This window comes from Balaenoptera ricei, chromosome 8, assembly GCF_028023285.1.
Source record: "Balaenoptera ricei isolate mBalRic1 chromosome 8, mBalRic1.hap2, whole genome shotgun sequence".
Lineage (NCBI taxonomy): Eukaryota > Metazoa > Chordata > Mammalia > Artiodactyla > Balaenopteridae > Balaenoptera > Balaenoptera ricei.
In genome coordinates this window covers 59,402,499-59,420,309 of record NC_082646.1, presented here as the reverse complement: position 1 = coordinate 59,420,309, position 17,811 = coordinate 59,402,499, and the positions used below count along the sequence as shown (strand labels likewise).

Below are 17,811 nucleotides of genomic sequence, written 5' to 3'. Positions count from 1 at the left end.
TATGTCATTTACAGATTGGTGTGTCATACTGAAAAGAATCTTTAACATTGTCCATCACTGTCTTTGTAAAGATGCATAAAAAGGAGTATGCTTGCAAAGAGATGAATGTATCTGTGATTTTCAGATCACAGACAGTGTTGTATAAAAACACTAAAATCCAATCAAAAGTGATCCTTTGGAGATGTACATATGACATTAACTATACTTGGAGTAAACAGGTAAGTAGAATGCAGAAACCATTAGAAGATATTATACTTATGGAACATTAAGATCTTTGAGTACTTAGATTCATTTGAAAGGAAGCAGAACCAGATTCCACTTGGTCAGGGTTTGTTTACTCATCAGAAATTAGAGCCAACAATCCTGGTTTTGAATGACTTGATTTATTTCTGTAAATGGGCCAGTTTTTGCACATGGACCATAACACAAACACACTATACACACACCTTCCTGTATTAGTTTAGTATTTAGACTAACTTGTACCCTTAGTTCTTTGATTCTAGTAAACATAACCCAATTTGAGCATGTACCCTGGAATAGAGCAGATTAACCCCCCTACCTATGCATATCCCTGTGTTCTTTGAAGAGTTGTTTTTCTTTTCTGTTTTTTTTCTCTACATAGGTAGAATCTAGTTTACATATTTTGTGGAGAAATTCAAGTTAAGGAAATTGAACACATCTCTTTGTGGAAAAAGATTACTTCCTAAGAATTTGTATATTTTTTCCCTCAGTGATGTAAAAACACTGATCACACTACTGGATTACCAAAGAAACCCAGATTGTTTCCTGATTCCTCTCTCTTTCATGATAAGCAACCTCACTGACTTTTGGTCTTTGTTTTTACAGGGAGTTGGCAGGGCAAAATGGCTTTTGTCTCCACTAGACCCAAGCCCTTAGAAAACAGAAACTGTTTCTCATTTATCTAGAAGCACATAGTAGGCCCTTCATAAATATTTGATTCATTCAGAAAAAAATTGCTTAGGAATGTTTTATATTTCATAGAGTTTTCCAGTAAAATATAAAAATGATGATTGGAAATAAGCTTTACTGCTGGAATGTCTTTAACAGACGATCATACCACTGTTCAGAATCAGTATTTCAGAGATGAGGAAGAAAGCATTTTGGGTGAGAAACGATAGCTGTAAAGCACTTTCCACACAACTGCCCAAAGTCATTTTCCATGCCCATTGCCTCAACAAGACCATACCATTACTCATCTCACTGAGTACCCATGCTTCCTCATTGTCTGTGAATCAAATAGAGGTGCTGAGTTTTTTCTTTTAAAGTTTTCCACCAGCTCATCCCAGGGCTTAGTAACCTATTCAGTTTACTTAATGAATGGTTTTTTCTCCCCATTAAAATTTTACTTAGTATATGTCTTAGGCAGGAGACTGTTTGGTTAAGATTTTTCTCATGGAAAATGATGGAAAGCATATTATTGACACTATTGGTAAAGACTAGGAGAGAAGGGTACATACCTTCATAGTGCAGTAATTGTGTGTGAATGCAAACATGTGCAGGCACATATATGTTCATTGTGGGGGTAGGATTTCAGATTTTATCTGGAGGCAAATTGTGGCAAGGTATTTGGATTAAAAGGGAGTCAGAGTAAAGTTTAAACCATGGCTTTATAGGTTGAAGTAGGAAATATTTTTATGGAAAGATAAGTTAACAAACTTATTTGGTAAACTTAATTGTATCTTTGGTAGAATGTGTCTTGGATTTGTTTTATTAAATGAACATTCAGTAAAATTGACTTTTTTGAGGTACGGTTCTATCACTTTTTAAAAAATGAACTTTGTGTTTTAGAGTAGTTTTAGGTTTACAGAAAAATTGTGCAGAAAGTACAGAAAGTTCCCCCCCCATTTCTTTTGTTATTAACATCTTAGAGTGACACATTTGTTACTATTGTTGAATAAATATTAATACAATATTATTAACTAAAGTCCGTAGTTTACCTTCAGGTTCACTCTTAGTGTTGTATAGTTCTATGAGTTTTGACAAAGGCACAGTGTCATGTATCCACCATTACAGCGTCATACAGAATAGTTTCACTGGCCTAAAAATCCTCCATGCTTCACCTATTTATACTTTTTTCCCTCCCTCAGAACACCTGGCAACCACTGATCTTTTTATTGTCTCCACAGTTTTGCCTTTTTCAGAATGTAACATAGTTGGAGTCATACAACATGTAGCTTTTTCAGATTGGCTTCTTTTACTTAGCTATATGCATTTAAGGTTCCCTCATGTCTTTTTAATAGCTTTTCATAGCTCATTTCTTTTTATTGCTGAATAATGCTCCATTGTTATTGGATATGCCACAGTTTATCTTTTGACCTATTGAGGCACATTTTGGTTGCTTCCACGTTTTGGCAATTATGAATACAGCTGCTATAGGCATTTATGTGTAGGTTTTTATGTGAACACAAGTTTTCAGCTCATCTGGGTAAATATCTAGGAGCACAATTGCTGGATCATATAGTAAACCTATGTTTAGTTTTGTGAGAAACTGCCAGACCATCCTCTAAAATGGCTATACCATTTTGCATTGCCATCAACAATGAATGAAAGTTCCTGTTGCTCCACATCCTTGCCAACATTTAGTATTGCCATTGTTTTGGATTTAAACTATTCTGATAGGAGTGTAGTGGTATCTAATTGTTTTTCATTTTTTTAATTTATTTTATTTTTTATTTTTTGGCTGTGTTGGGTCTTTGTTGCTGCGCGCGGGCTTTATCTAGTTGCAGCGAGTGGGGGCTACTCTTCATAGTGGTGCGCAGGCTACTCTTCGTTGCGGTGCATGGGCTTCTCATTGTGGGGGCTTCTCTTGTTGTGGAGCACGGGCTCTAGGTGCGCTGGCTTCAGTAGTTGTGGCACGCAGGCTCAGTGTTGTGGCTCACGGGCTCTAGAGCACAGGCTCTGTAGTTGTGGCTCACGGGCTTAGTTGTTCCACGGCATGTGGGATCTTCCCAGACCAGGGCTTGAACGCGTGTTCCCTGCATTGGCAGGCAGATTCTTAACCTGCGCCACCAGGGAAGCCCCTATCTAATTGTTTTAATTGCAATTCCCTGATGACTTGTGATATTGAGAATCTTTTCATATGCTTATATGCTTATTTTCATATGATTATCTCTGTATCTTCTTTGGTAAGGTGACAGTTCAGATCGGTTGCCCATTTTTTAATTGGGTTGTTTATATTTCTATTGCTGAGTTTTTAGAACTCTTTGCATATTTTGTATTCTATTCTTTATCAGATAAGTGGTTTTCAAATATTTTCTCCCAGTCTGTGGCTTGTCTTTTCATTCTATTAATAGTCATTTTTGCAGAGCAGAAGTCTTAATTTTAATGAAATCCAACTTAACAATTTCTTCTTTCATGGCTCATGTGTTTGGTGTTGTATGTAAAAAATCATCTCCAAGCCTAAGGTCACCTAGGTTTTCTCCACTGTTATCCTCTAAAAGGTGAATAGTAATTATTATTTCACATTTAGATCTGTGATTGATTTTGAGTTAATTTTTGTGAAAGATATAGGTCTATATCTAAATTTTTTGTTTTGTTTTTGTTTGTTTGTATGTGGGTGTCCAGTGGTTCCAGCACCGTTTGGTGAAAAAGACTATCCTTTCTCCATTGAATTGCTTTTATTCCTTTGTCAAAGATTAGTTGACCATATTTGTGTGTTTCTATTTCTGGGCTCTATATTCTGTTCTACTGACTTGTTTGTCTGTTCTTTTGCCCATACCACATTGTCCTGATTACTGTAGTTTTATAGTAAGTCTTGACAGAAGATAGTGTCAGTCTTCCAACTTTGTTCTTCTCCAGTATTTTGTTGGTGATTCTGGGTTTTTTGCTTTTCTCTTTTAACTTTAGAATCAGTTTGTTGATATCCACAAAATAATTTGCTGGGATGTCACTGAATCTATAGGTCAAGTTGGGAAAAATTGATATCATAATAGTGTCTTCCTGTCCCTGAACATGGACAATTTCTCCATTTATTTGGGTCTCCTTTGATCTCTTTCATTGGAGTTTTGTAGTTTTCTTCATATAGATCTTCTACATAATTTGTTAGATTTGTACCTAAGTATTTTATTTTTTCATACTAATGTAATTGATGTTGTGTTTTTAATTTCAAATTCCCATTATTCCTTGTTACATAAGAAAGCAGTTGACTTTTGTGTATTAACCCTGTATCATGCAACCTTGCTGTAATCACTTGTTAGTTCCAGGAGGTTTTGGGTTGGTTTTTTGTTTTTGTTTTGTCAATTCTTTGGGATTTTCTACATAGACAATCATATCATCTGTAAACAAAGATGACTTCATTTATTTCTTTCCCAGTATACATAGCTTTTATTTCCTTTTCTTGCCTTATTGCATAGCTAGGACTTTCAGTACATGTTTAAGAGAGTGGTGAAAGGGGACATCCTGTGTTGTTCTCCAACATAGGGAGAAAGCGTCTGGTTTTTCACCATTAAGTATTTTGGCAAATATTAGTAGGTTTCTTGGCAAGTATTCTTTACCAAATTGATGAAGTTCTCCTTTATTTCTAGTTGAATGTCACATGCTTTTTCAGCATCCATTGATATGGTTATATGATTTTTTTTTCTTTAGCCTGGTTGATGTGGTGAAATCCATTAATTGATTATTGAAAGTTAAATCTGTCTTGCATACCTGGAATATAGTTTCATTTGGCCATGGTGTATAATTCTTCTTATATGTTGATGGATTTGATTTGCTAATATTTTGTTGGGGATTTTGTATCTATGTTTATGACAAATACTGGTCTGTAATTTTCCTTTCTAGTGATGGCTTTGGTTTTGGTGTGAGGATGATGCTGGCCTCATAGAATGAGTTAGGAAGTTCTTCTGTATTTTGGAAGAGATTTTCAAAAACTGGTATAATGTCTTATTTAAATGTTTGGTAAAATTTACCAGTGAAGCCATCTGGATTGGTACTTTCTGTTTTGGAAGGTTATTAATTATTGATTTAATTTCTTATATATATATATATATATATATATATGTATAGGCCTATTCAGATTGTCAGTTTCTCCTAGTGTGAGTTTTGGTAGATTGTCTTTCAAGGAATTGATCCATTTCATCTAAGTTACCAAATTTATGGGCATAGAGTTGTTTATAGTATTTTTAATTATTCTTTTAATGTCCATGAGATCAGTTGTGATGGCTCCTCTTTCATTCTTCATATTAGTAATTTCTGTCTTTTCTTGGTTAGCCTGGCTAGAATTTTATCAATCTTACCTTTTCAAAAACACAGCTTTTGGTTTTGTTTACTTTGTGATTTTCTCCATTTAATTTATTCTGTTTGGAGTTCACTAACTTCTTGAATCTGTAGATTTATTTCTTTTGCCTAATTTGGGAAGTTTTTAGCCATTATTTACTACAAGTCCTTTTCATCCCTGCCCACTTTCTCCTTTCCTCCTGGTACTTGATGATACAAGTGCTAGATCTTTTGGTATCATTCCACAGATTTCTGAAGCTCTGTTCATTTTTATCTCTATTGTTTAAATTGGGTAGTTTCTATTGTTTTATCTTCCAGATTAAAGATTCTTTTCTCTGTTTCCTACATTCTGCTGTTGAGCTCATTCATTGAGTTTTTTATTTCAGTTCTTTAGGTCTTCACTTTCTTTATTGAGATTTTCTGGGGTTTTTTTGTCAAGATGTTCTATTTTTTGTTTCAAGCATGTTCTTAATTTCTTTTTAAAAATTAATGTTTATTGGAGTATAGTTGATTTACAATGTTGTTTTAGTTTCTACTGTACAGCAAAGTGAATCAGTTATACATTTACATATACATATATCTACTCTTTTTTAGATTATATTCCCATATAGGTTCTTAATTTCTATTGAAGCATTTTTGTAATGGCTACTCTCAGATCGTTGTCAGATAATTGTAACGTGTCTGTTTGTCTCAAGTGTTGGCATCTATTGATTATCCTTTTTTATTTACTTTGACATCTCTTCCGGGTTCTTGGTCTGATGAGGGATTTTTGATTGAAACTTGTACATTTGGGGTATTATGTTACGAGTCTCTGGATCTTATTTAAACCTTCTATCTTACCTGGCTTCCTCTGACACCTCTGGTAGTGGAAGGAAGAGGCACCATCTCATTACTGCCAGGTTGGGGTGGAAGTCCAAGTTCCCCAAGAAGCTTCCATTGACACTCATGTGGCAGAGGAGTGTTTGCGTGTGAGTGTAAGAGGGCTTGTTAGTGCTGACTAGGAATGGGAGTTCCAGCTGCCCACATAGGGAATAAGGTGGTCTCAATAGCACTGCATAGTAATGAAAGTTCTGGCTCTCTACTTGGCCTCCTCTGATATTACCCAGCAGGAAGGGAGAAGGTTATCTTGTTACAGCTGTAGTGAGGCTGCAGGCTCCCCCTGTGGTATCCACTGACATTATAGGGGGCTTGGTTAGTTACTGTCTGGAAGGGATGAAAGCACCAGGTCTCTACTTGGCTTTCTCCAAAATCTGTGGAATATTAGAGCACCTATGTTCAGCTTGGTAAGGATGGAAATCTACTTTTTGTTTCTATGGATTTGCTTATTTCAGTAATTTCATATAAATGGAATCTGTGGCCTTTTAAAACTGGCTTTTTTTTTTTAGTTAGCATAATGTTTTCAAGATTCATCCATGTTGTAGCATATATAAGTACTTCATTTCTTGTTATTGCCAAATAATATTCCATTGTATATATACCACATTTTATTTATCTGTTCATCAGATGGTGGACATTTGGATTGATTTCATTGTTTGGCTATTATGAATAATGCTGCTGTGAACATTCATATTCACATTTTTGTCTGGGCATGTTTTTTATTCTATTGGGTATATACATATGTCTAGAAGTGGAATTGCTGGGTCCTAAGGTAATTCTGTGTTTAACATTTTGAGAACTCCATTTCTTTTTTATTATTAATTTGTGTCTTATTGTACTGTGGTGTTAGGAAAGAGGCCTGATATATTTTATAGTGTATTTTAGGTTCTTAGAACTGTTCCCAGATTTTATTTCTACTCTGTTCTTTGCTTACATCTGTATTCTTTCCATTAAAATGACAGGTGCTGATAATTAAGTTACTCAAGAGATCTGTAAGTTACATGAGTATTAAAGTGCTTTAAACCAATCACATTTTGAAACATTGTGAGTGCTCAGTTATTCATAGGCATAACTTTTATATTCATAAATTTACCTGTGCTTTTAATTATTTAGAAAAAAGAAAGTGAGTGCCTGCAGTTAAAAATTTTGGTGCTTCGAAATGAACTGGAAAGACAGAAGAAAGCTTTGGGACGGGAGGTGGCATTACTGCATAAGGAACAAATTGCATTACAGGACAAAGGTGAGTAAAAACACCATACAAACAGCCTAGCCTCCACATTCAGTAATTTTCCTTTCTTTTTCTCCATAGGCTCAAATAGTCATCTTTGTATAAATATACTAAAACAATTTTTTTAAGATTTTTGAAGTATTTTGAAGTTAATATGTACAGTATAGTGTATACACACACAGACACACTTCACATTTTCACAATGAACACACCTGCATAAGCAGAATCTCCATCAAGAAACAGAGACAGGGACCCCAGAAGCCCAGAAGTTTCATGTTCTCTTCCATTCATGGCATCTCTAGCCAGACTAACTACTACCTTGACTCACTATACCATAGATTGGGTTTGCCTAATTTTGAACTTTATACACATAGAACCATATAATATATACATTTTATGTGCTGGCTTTTGTTCAACATTTTGTTTGTAAGATTCATCCCTACCTGAATGTAATGTAGTCTTAGTTTATCTTTGCTGCCAATAGTATTACACTGAGCGAACATGTATTTATTTATTCTTGCTTTTGGCATTTCATTAATTTCTAGTTGGGGACTATTACAGGCAATGTTTCCGTGAATAGTATAGTACATGTTTCTTAAAGAAGTTTTTTGTTTTTTTGTTTTTTTGTTTTTTTATTTATGGCTGTGTTGGGTCTTCGTTTTTCTGTGAGAGGGCTTTCTCTAGTTGTGGCAAGCGGGGGCCACTCTTCATCACGGTGCGCGGGCCTCTCACTATCACGGCCTCTCTTGTTGCGGAGCACAGGTTCCAGACGTGCAGGCTCAGTAATTGTGGCTCACGGGCCCAGTTGCTCCGCTGCATGTGGGATCTTCCCAGACCAGGGCTCGAACCCGTGTCCCCTGCATTGGCAGGCAGATTCTCAACCACTGCACCAGCAGGGAAGCCCCTTAAAGAAGTTTTTTAATGCATTTCTTTTGGATATAAACCCAGGAGCAGAATTACATAGTCATAGTATATGCACATCTTCAGCTTTAGTAGGTTGTGTCCAAAACTTTTCCAAAGTAGTTGTGCCAATTTACCTCTTCTCCATCCAGCAGTGTATCCTCCATCCTTGTCAGCCTTTGGTACTTTCTGTCTTTTGTATTTTAGCCTTCCTGGTGGGTATGTTGTTAGTGTCTCCTTGCAATTTTAATTTTGATTTCCCTGAAGACTAATGAAGTTGAACACTATTTCGTATGTTTCTTGCTGATTGGGATACATTCCTTTTGAAGCACCTGTTAAAAGTCTTTTGCCTCTCCCCCAACTTCTATTGGTTTGAGTAATATTGTTTTTTGATTATATATTATGGGTATGGTTTCTTTGTTTGAAATATGCATTGAAAATATATTCTCCCATTCTGTGGCTTGGTAGTTCACCCTTTTGTGATACTTTTACATGAACACAAGTTCCATTTTATCAGTCTTGTCTTTTCTAGTTAAGGTCTTTTGTGTCTAGTTTAAGAAATATTTGTCTATTTTAATGTCGTAAAGATCTTCTGTGTTTTCTTTTAAATGCTTTACTCTTGAACTTTTTACATTTATATCTGTAATTCATCAGGAATTGATTTTTTTATGTATGATGTAAGATAAGAGTCAAGACTCACTTTTTACATATAGATAGTCAGTTGGCCCAGCACCGTTTATTGAAAACCATCCTTTCCCCATTGCACTGCTGTTTCTCTTTTGTCATAAATAAGGTAAACATATACTTGTCTGTTACAAGACCATGTGTTCTGTTTCACTGAACTGTTACTCTATTCTTTTGCCCTTATCTTACTGTTTTAATTTCTCTCATGTTATATTTGGTCTTGCTCTCTGTTAAAGTTCTTCAGCTTAGCTGTTCTTCAAGATCACCTAGGTTATTCTTGTCCTTTTGCATTTTCATATGAACTTCTACACAGAAAAGAAACCTTATTAGGATTTTGATTGGGAATACATTTGATATATTTACCAACACAATTGGGGTTAATAGACATCTTTACAGTATTGAGTCTTCCAATCCAAGAAAATGGTATATGCCTTTGTTTGTTAGATCATTTTTACAAAATCTTATTGAAATAAAGTAGTTGTTAGTAAATGGATGTTTTCCATGATTCACTGAATTTATCAATATTTCTATTTTTGATGTTTTATGATAACTGTTATAACTATCTTTAACTTTTATTTTCTACTTGTTGCTGATATATGGAAATATGAATGATTTTTTTAAAGTGGTATTGATTTTATTATATGTGCAACGAAATGTTCCCCGGAAGTTTCATAGACAAATTAGCAATTCTAATGTTAGGGTAATGGCCCTGCAGCTGCAGCTCTCACAGTGATTGATGATTTATTTATTTATTTATTATAAGCTAATTATATTTACAATTAAATTCAATTATACTATAATTAAATTGATTCTATTCTAATTATTTTATGACATAAGATAAGAAAATTACAGAAAGTTTTTTAAACAGCTTTATTGAGATTTAATTCATATACCATGCAGTTCATTTTAAAGTGTATAATTCAGTCTTTTTTGGTTTATTTATAGGGTTATACAATGATCACAGTCTAATTGTCCCTCCTAAAAGAAAATTCATACCCATTAAACAGTTGTTCCAAATTTCCCCTTTCATAAACCCTAAGCAACCACTGATTCATTTTCTGTCTCTATAAATTTGTCTTTTCTGGACAATTTATGTAAATGGAATCATGCAATATGTGGTCTTTTGTGACCAACATTTTTCATTTAATGTAACATTTCAAGGTTCATTCATATTGTAGCATGTGTCATTACTTCTTTTTTTTTTAAATAAAATTCAATTACATGGATATACTACGTTTTATTTATCCATTCATCAGTTGATGAAAATTTGGATTGTTTCCAGTTTTTGCCTATTATGAGTAATGCTTCTATGAACGTTCATATATAAGTTTTTGTAAGGAAGTATGTTTTTATTTCTCTTGAATACGCCTGAGGGTAGAATTGCTAGATCATGTGATAACTGTTTAACTTTTTGAGCAATTGCCAGCTGTTTTTCACAGCAACTGTACCATTTTACTTTCCCACCAGCAATATATGAGGGTCCTAGTTTCTCAATGTCCTCACCAATACATGTTATTTTCTCTCTTTATTAGTGTAGCCTTCCTAATGAGTGTGAAGTGGTATCTCATGGTAGTTTGTTTTTTTTTTTTTAATATATATTTATTTTGGCTGCATCAGGTCTTAGTTGTGGCACGCAGGCTTCTCTCTAGTTGTGGCTCACAGGCTCAGTAGTTGTGGTGCGTGGGGTCTAGAGTGTGCAGGCTTAGTTGCCCCTTGACACATGGGATCTTAGTTCCACAATCAGGGATCGAACCCGTGTCCCCTGCATTGGAAGGTGGGTTCTTAACCACTGGACCACCAGGGAAGTCCCTTGCATGATAGTTTTGAATCACATTTCCCTAATGGCTAATGTGCTTATTACAGTTGATTTTTGTATAATAATTTTACAGGCATACCTAATTTTATTGCACTTCACTTTATTGCACTTTGCAGATAATTGCTTTTTTTTTTTTTAAACTGAAGGTTTGTGACACTCCTGTGTTAAGCAAGTTTATTGGTACCATTTTTACAATAGCTTTTGCTCACTTCATGTCTCTATGTTACATTTTGGTAATTCTTGCAATACTTCAAACTTTCACATTATTATTGTATTTGTTATGGTGATCTGTGATCAGTGATCTTTGATGTACAATTGTACTTGTTTTGGGGCACCACAAATCATGCCCATATAAGACAACGAACTTAATCGATAAACGTTATGTGTGTTCTGACTGTTGCAGTAACTAGCCATTCCCCTGTCTCTCCCCCTCTTCTGGGGCCTCCCTATTCCCTGAGCCACAATAATTTCGAAATTAGGTTAGTTAATAACCCTACAGTGCTCTCTAAGTGTTCAAGTGAAAGGAAGTGTCATACGTCTCTCACTTTAAATCAAAAGGTACAAATGATGAAGGAAAACATTTTGAAAGCCAAGATAGGCTGAAAGCTAGGCTCTTGAGCCAAGCAGCCAAGTTGTGAATGCAAAGAAAAGTTCCTGAAGGAAATTAAAAGTGCTACTCCATTGAGTACATGGATGATAAAAAAGTGAAATAGCTGTATTGCTGATATGGAGAAAGTTTTAGAGGTCTGGATAGAAGATCAAATCAGCCACAACATTCCCTTAAGCCAAAGCCTAATCCAGAGCAAGGCCCTAACTCTCTTCAATTCTATGAAGGCTGAGAGAGGTGAAGAAGCTGCAGAAGAAAAGTTTGAAGCTAGCAGAGACTAGTCCATGAGGTTTAAGGGAAGAGGCATTCTCAATAATATAGAAGTGCAAGGTGAAGCAGCAGGTGCTGACGTAGAAGCTGCAGCAGGTTATCTAGAAGATCTAGCTAGATAATGAATGAAGGTGGTTACACTAAACAACAGAGTTGCAGTGAAGACAAAACAGCCATATACTGGAAGAAGATGCCACCTAAGATGTTCATAGCTAAAGAAGAGAAGTCAGTGCCTGGCTTCAAAGCTTCAAAGGACAGGCTGACTCTCTTGTTAGGGGCTAATGCAGCTGGTGACTTTAAGTCGAAGCCAGTGCTCATTTACCGTTCTCAAAATCCTAGGACCCTTAAGAATTATGCTAAATGTACTCTGCCTATGCTCTATAAATGGAAAAAGAAAGCCTGGATAGCAGCACACACCTCTGTTTACAGCATAGTTTACTGAATTTTTTTTTTTAATTTATTAATTTTTGGCTGTGTTGGGTCTTCGTTTTTGTGCGAGGGCTTTCTCTAGTTGCGGCGAGCGGGGGCCACTCTTCATCACGGTGCGCGGGCCTCTCACTATCGCGGCCTCTCTTGTTGCGGAGCACAGGCTCCAGACGCGCAGGCTCAGTAATTGTGGCTCACGGGCCCAGCTGCTCCGCGGCATGTGGGATCTTCCCAGACCAGGGCTCGAACCCATGTCCCCTGCATTAGCAGGCAGATTCTCAACCACTGCGCCACCAGGGAAGCCCTACCGAATATTTTATGCCCACTGTTGAGACCTACGGCTTAGGAGAAAAGATTTCTTTCAAAATATCACTGCTCATTGATAGTGTACCTGGTCACCCAAGAGCTCTGCAGATGTGGTGGAAATAGTAAGAGAACTAGAATTAGAAGTGGAGTCTGAAGATGTGATTGAAATGCTACAAGCTCATGGTAAACTTAAACGGATAAGGAGTTACTTCTTACAGATAAGCAAAGAAAGCTTGAGATGGAAACTACTCCTGGTGAAGATGCTGTGAAGATTGTTGAAACAACAACAAAGGATTTAGAATATTAAATAAACTTAGTTGATAAAGCAGCAGGGTTTGAGATAAGATTGACTCCAGTTTTGAAAGGAGTTCTACTGTGGGTAAAATGCTAACAAACAGCAAGCACTGCATGCTGCAGAGAAATTGTGAAAGGAAGAGTCTATCTATGTGGCAGACTTTATTGCTGTCTTGTTTTAAGAAATTGGCCATAGCCACTCCAACCTTCAGCACCCACCACCCTGATCAATTAGCAGTCATCAACATCAAGGCAAGACCCTCTACCAGCAAAAAGATTATGACTCTCCAAAGGCTCAGATGATGGTTAACTTTTTTTTTATTAACGAAGTATATTTTCATTAAGGTATGCACCTTGTTTTTTTAGACATAGTGCTATTACACACTTAATAGACTACAGAATAGTGCAAACGTAACTTTTATGTGTACTAGAAAACCAAAAAAATCATGTGACTTGCTTTATTACAATATTTGCTTTATTGTGGTGGTCTGGAACCAGACCTGTGATATCTACGAGTTATGTGTGTATATCCAAGGAACTTATTAATTCTGATTGTTGTTAGATTCTTTTGAATTTTATGTGTACAGTCAGTTCACCTGCAAATAATGGCATTTTAATTTATTTCCTAATATTAATGCCTTAAGGGACTTCCCTGGCAGTCCAATGGTTAAGACTCCACACTTCCACTGCAGAGGGGCGGGTTCAATTCCTGGTCGGGGAATTAAGATCCCACATGCTACACAGCCAAAAAAAAAAAGAGAAAAATTAATGCCTTAAATTTTTTTTTCTTGCCTGATTGCACTGTCTAGTATATCCATTATAATATTAAATAGAAGAGGTGACAGTGGATATCTTTGTCTCATTTCTAGTCTCAGGGAGGAAGCTTTCAGTGTTTCACTATTAAGTATGGTGTTTTATTTTAAGCTTTTTTGTGGTTTTTATTTTGTGGTTTACATTTTTAACATCATTTCCTCATTTTGTCATTTTGTGATACTATTTTTTAATGAATTTTTAAGAGTTCAGTATGTGAGCATTCATTTCTTTGTCTTTTTATGTTTCTAAAAATCTGTTCACTTGAGGTATAATTTATATACAATAAAATTAATCAATTTTAAATATACAATTTAATAAGTTTAACTAATGTATTCAGAAAAGTAACTGCCACCATGGTGAATGAAAGACATTTCCATCACACTGAAAATTTCCCCTTTCCTCTTTGTAGTCAATTCATTCCCCTCCCTTTTGACCACTGGCAACTACTGATCTGCTTTCTGACATCATTTGCCTTTTATAGAATTTTATATAAATGGAATCATATAATATATACTCTTTATATTTGGCTCTTTTTCACTTAGCATAATGATTTTGGGATTTATCCATGTGGTTGCATGTGTCAGGAATGAATTTCTTTTTATTGTTGAGTAGTATTCCACTATGTGTTTGTGGAATACACACACACAATTTGTTTATACATTTATCTATATACTAGATTTGTTTCCTGTCTTTGAGTTATTATGAACAAAGTTGCTGTAAATATTTGAGTAGAAGCCCTTGTGTGGGCATATTCTCTTGGTTAAATAACTAGGGGTGGGCTTGCTGAATGTATATAGTAAGAGTGTGTTTAACTTTGTAAAACTGTTATGCTGTTTGGCATTCCCACTAGCAATGCATGAGAGTTCCATTTACTTCATATCCAAACATTTTTCATTTTAGCCATCCTAGTAGATGCATGGTTGTTTCTCATTGTGGTTTTAATTTGTATTTCTCTGGTAACGAATGAGGTTGAACATGTTTTCCTGTGCTTATCTGTTATCTGTATCTTTTCTCTGGTGAAATGTTTAGATCTTTTTTGGCTACTTTTTAAAATTTTTTCCCTTTGGGAGTGTTCGAGAATATCTTCTTATTGATGTCTAAGAGTTCTTTATATACTCTAGATACATGTCATTTATCAGATACATGTTTTACATATTTTTCTCCTTAATAATGTCTTTTGAGTTTATTCATCATTTCTTTTTAGATAAACTTTGTCTTGTAGAAATCTTCGCTTAACTCAAGGACACTTAAGGTTTTCTCCTGTTTTCTTCCAGAATTTTTTATCATTTTAGTTATTAGATTTATGTCTGTGATTTATTTGGGGTTAACTTTTGTGTATGGTGTGAAGAGAAGAGTCTCCTGAACACTGCTGGGACTCTTATTTGTCTACCCGCTCTGCGTTGTGGCCTAGAAACACTCCCCACCCAGTAAGCTGGAGGAGTATAGGGCTCACCTTGTTTGTTTCCCTTCTCTCAGAAACCACTGACTGTCCTGGGCTACCTATTATCCGGTGTCTGAAACTGTTGTGTATAATTTTGTATGATTTTTTAGTTGTTTACAGTGGGAGGGTAAATCTGATGTATGTTTTTCCATCATTCAGAAATAAATGTCTTTTTCCTGTGCTTTCTCACCTCTGTGCTTGTTATGAGAATATGCTTTTCCCATCTCTACTTGGTTCAGTTATTTTGCTTCTTCAAAGACATACTTAAATATGAGCTCTCTTCCGAGGCTTTTTTCTCCCTCATCCAGAGATTTCTTGCTCCTCCTGTGACCCCATAGTATTTTTTTTTAATATTTTATTTATTTATTTATTTATTTATTTATTTATGCATACTTTGCTGGGTCTTAGTTGCGTCACGTGGGATCTTTAGTTGTGGCATGCAGACTCGTAGTTGCGGCATGCATGTGGGATCTAGTTCCCCAATCAGGGATGGAACCCAGGCCCCCTGCATTGGGAGCACAGAGTCTTAACCACTGCGCCACCAGGGAAGTCCCCCCCATAGTATTTTTGATGTTGCTTATTTTACTGATTAGTTGGTTTGGACTTTGAGGGCAGAAACTTTACATTTTTATGTTAGTATCCTTCGTAGTGCCCAACGTAGTGCCTTACATGGCACCCAGAGAGCATGAGCACAGAGTGAGGCTCTGAGGGGCTCTCTTCTAGGTAATGTGCATTACATACAGTGCATGAATCTTTTATCCTTAGTTCATCTGCAGTGCATCCTTTTTTGGCTACCTGTTTGTTTTCAGTGTATTTCAGACAGTTGAGATTGATAGATAAATGACATGTAATGGCAAACAGAAAATCAGTTGTGTTGGGAGTGTATTTGGAATGTGAATAAAGTAGGCCATAGTTAACAAGTTTTAAATTTTTATACTGTATGAAATACAGGTTAGACTCAAAGAATAATTTTACTTCATTTCAGTAATTTTAGAAAAATATAGTTTAAATTTAAAGGGATAGGTTTTGATTCAGAGTGCTTTGATGCATGCCTGGCTTCATTATTTGCCGGCTGTGTAACCTTGTCCAATTACTTGGCTTCATCTCTAAGATAAAGTTAATAATAGTGCTTATGACTATGTTGATATCCTGCTGAGTTTTAACAGGCTCCTAAGTTCTGCTCATGTTGCTGGTCTGTGGAGCACACTTTGTGTAGCAAGGATGTGTATGATGATCAGATGAGTTGTAAAATTGAAATGATCTTATAAAAATAGGAACAAAAGGCTCTGTCTTATTCCTATATCACACCTTGTTGAATTTCTGTACTGTTTAAAACAAAGTCCTTCCTGACTGAAGATGGCCTCCTCTGATCCACCTCAATCTGAATGCTTTAGCCATACTCACGTTCTTTTAGAACTTTTAGAAACTTAAATTTGCTTTAGTCTGTCTCACTTGCATTTAGGCCTCTGTTAATTGGCGCTTTCTCCAGGAAATCTTCACTGGCTCTCTTCCCTTTCGTGTGTTTCCATAGCACCTGTGCTTTTCCATTATAGCACTGTAATTGTTAGTTTGTTTCTTCCTCTAGACTGTAACATCCCTGAGGGTTGGGATAGTGCCTGGGGCATAGTAAGCATTCAATAAATATTTGTTGAAGGAATGAATCATAGTCTAATGTTACGGGCATCACTGCTAAAGGACAAAGACTTCTGTAGCTTCTAGCTTAGTATTCATTTGGGAAAACTGATACTCTCATGAGAAATACTGTAGAAAAAGTGTATATTCTTTGGCAGTGATTGTCAGAACTATCCGCGTTCCAATACAGATTGCATATTAACGTTTATACCTGAGAGTCTGGAATAATGCCATTTAAAATCATGACATATTATGAGCAAAGTCCATTTCCATAGAGTCTCTGTTAGAATGACTCCAAATAAATAGATAGCTGTTGTGTACATATAAGATCTATTTTAAGAGGTCTCATCTTCTGTGAAAAGACACATTTCTTTGGTGCTTTGGAAGTACCATCAACTTTTATAATACTCAGATTGCCTGCTACCTGTAGCATGTATGCCTACATACCTTTTTCAAGACCATAAGTTTTTAAAATGAAAACACTATAGGATTTTAGAGGGATTAGGGACTTTTGCCTTCTTCTAATAAGAGAAGCAAAAATAATAATAGCTACAGTATTTCAGTTACCATACTTATAGGTATGATATGAGTTATTTAATTACCACAGTAACTTTATTAGGTGTAGGTACTATTATTATTTACATTTACAGTTGAGGAAACTCTAGGTCACAGTCAGAGACAGTAGATACCTTACTGAAGTTCACACAACTAATGACAGGTGATGTGGTTAAAATCTTTCTATTGATTCCAAAACTCAATCACAATATGATACCACCTTTTTTTATCAGTAGTGTGATGTGTAAAGTCCATGGAATGTATATTATTAAGGCATATGGTAAAAAGATAGGGAGATATAGTTCTTCAGTTGTGTTCCCAGTTGTGTTTTTCCCTCTTATACTGATAGAGGGAAGTCCCAAGAAGTCTGTCACCAGCCTTGAAACAGGTGAACTTCTAAACAGTGACTTCTATCCCATTTAAAAGACTGAGGTATAATAATAATTGCTCATATTTGTAGAATGCTTATTAGTGCCAGGCAGTGTCATGTGTTTTCTATTCTTCATCTCATTTTGTTCTTACTAATTGTCCTATGAATTAAAGGTATTGTTATTATCTCCCTAGTAATAAAGATATCATATATTATTATCCAATTTATAGATGAGGAAACTGAGTTTCAGAGGCCCAAAGCCACATAGCAAGTTATGACAGAGCCTGTGTTCAAAGTTACTGATACCAAACAGTGCTGCAAAGGAAGATTATAGGATTTTGTAAATACCCATTTTAATTCT

General features: G+C 35.7%; 1 protein-coding gene across 1 annotated transcript in view; it reads left to right on the top strand.

The window, feature by feature from the left end:
* Positions 1–17,811, top strand: part of UVRAG (UV radiation resistance associated) — a 364,001-nt gene that overhangs the window by 193,073 nt on the left and 153,117 nt on the right. Inside the window, 1 exon segment of the mRNA XM_059930781.1 lies at positions 7,222–7,348. Within this exon segment, the coding sequence (XP_059786764.1) occupies positions 7,222–7,348 (127 nt within the window).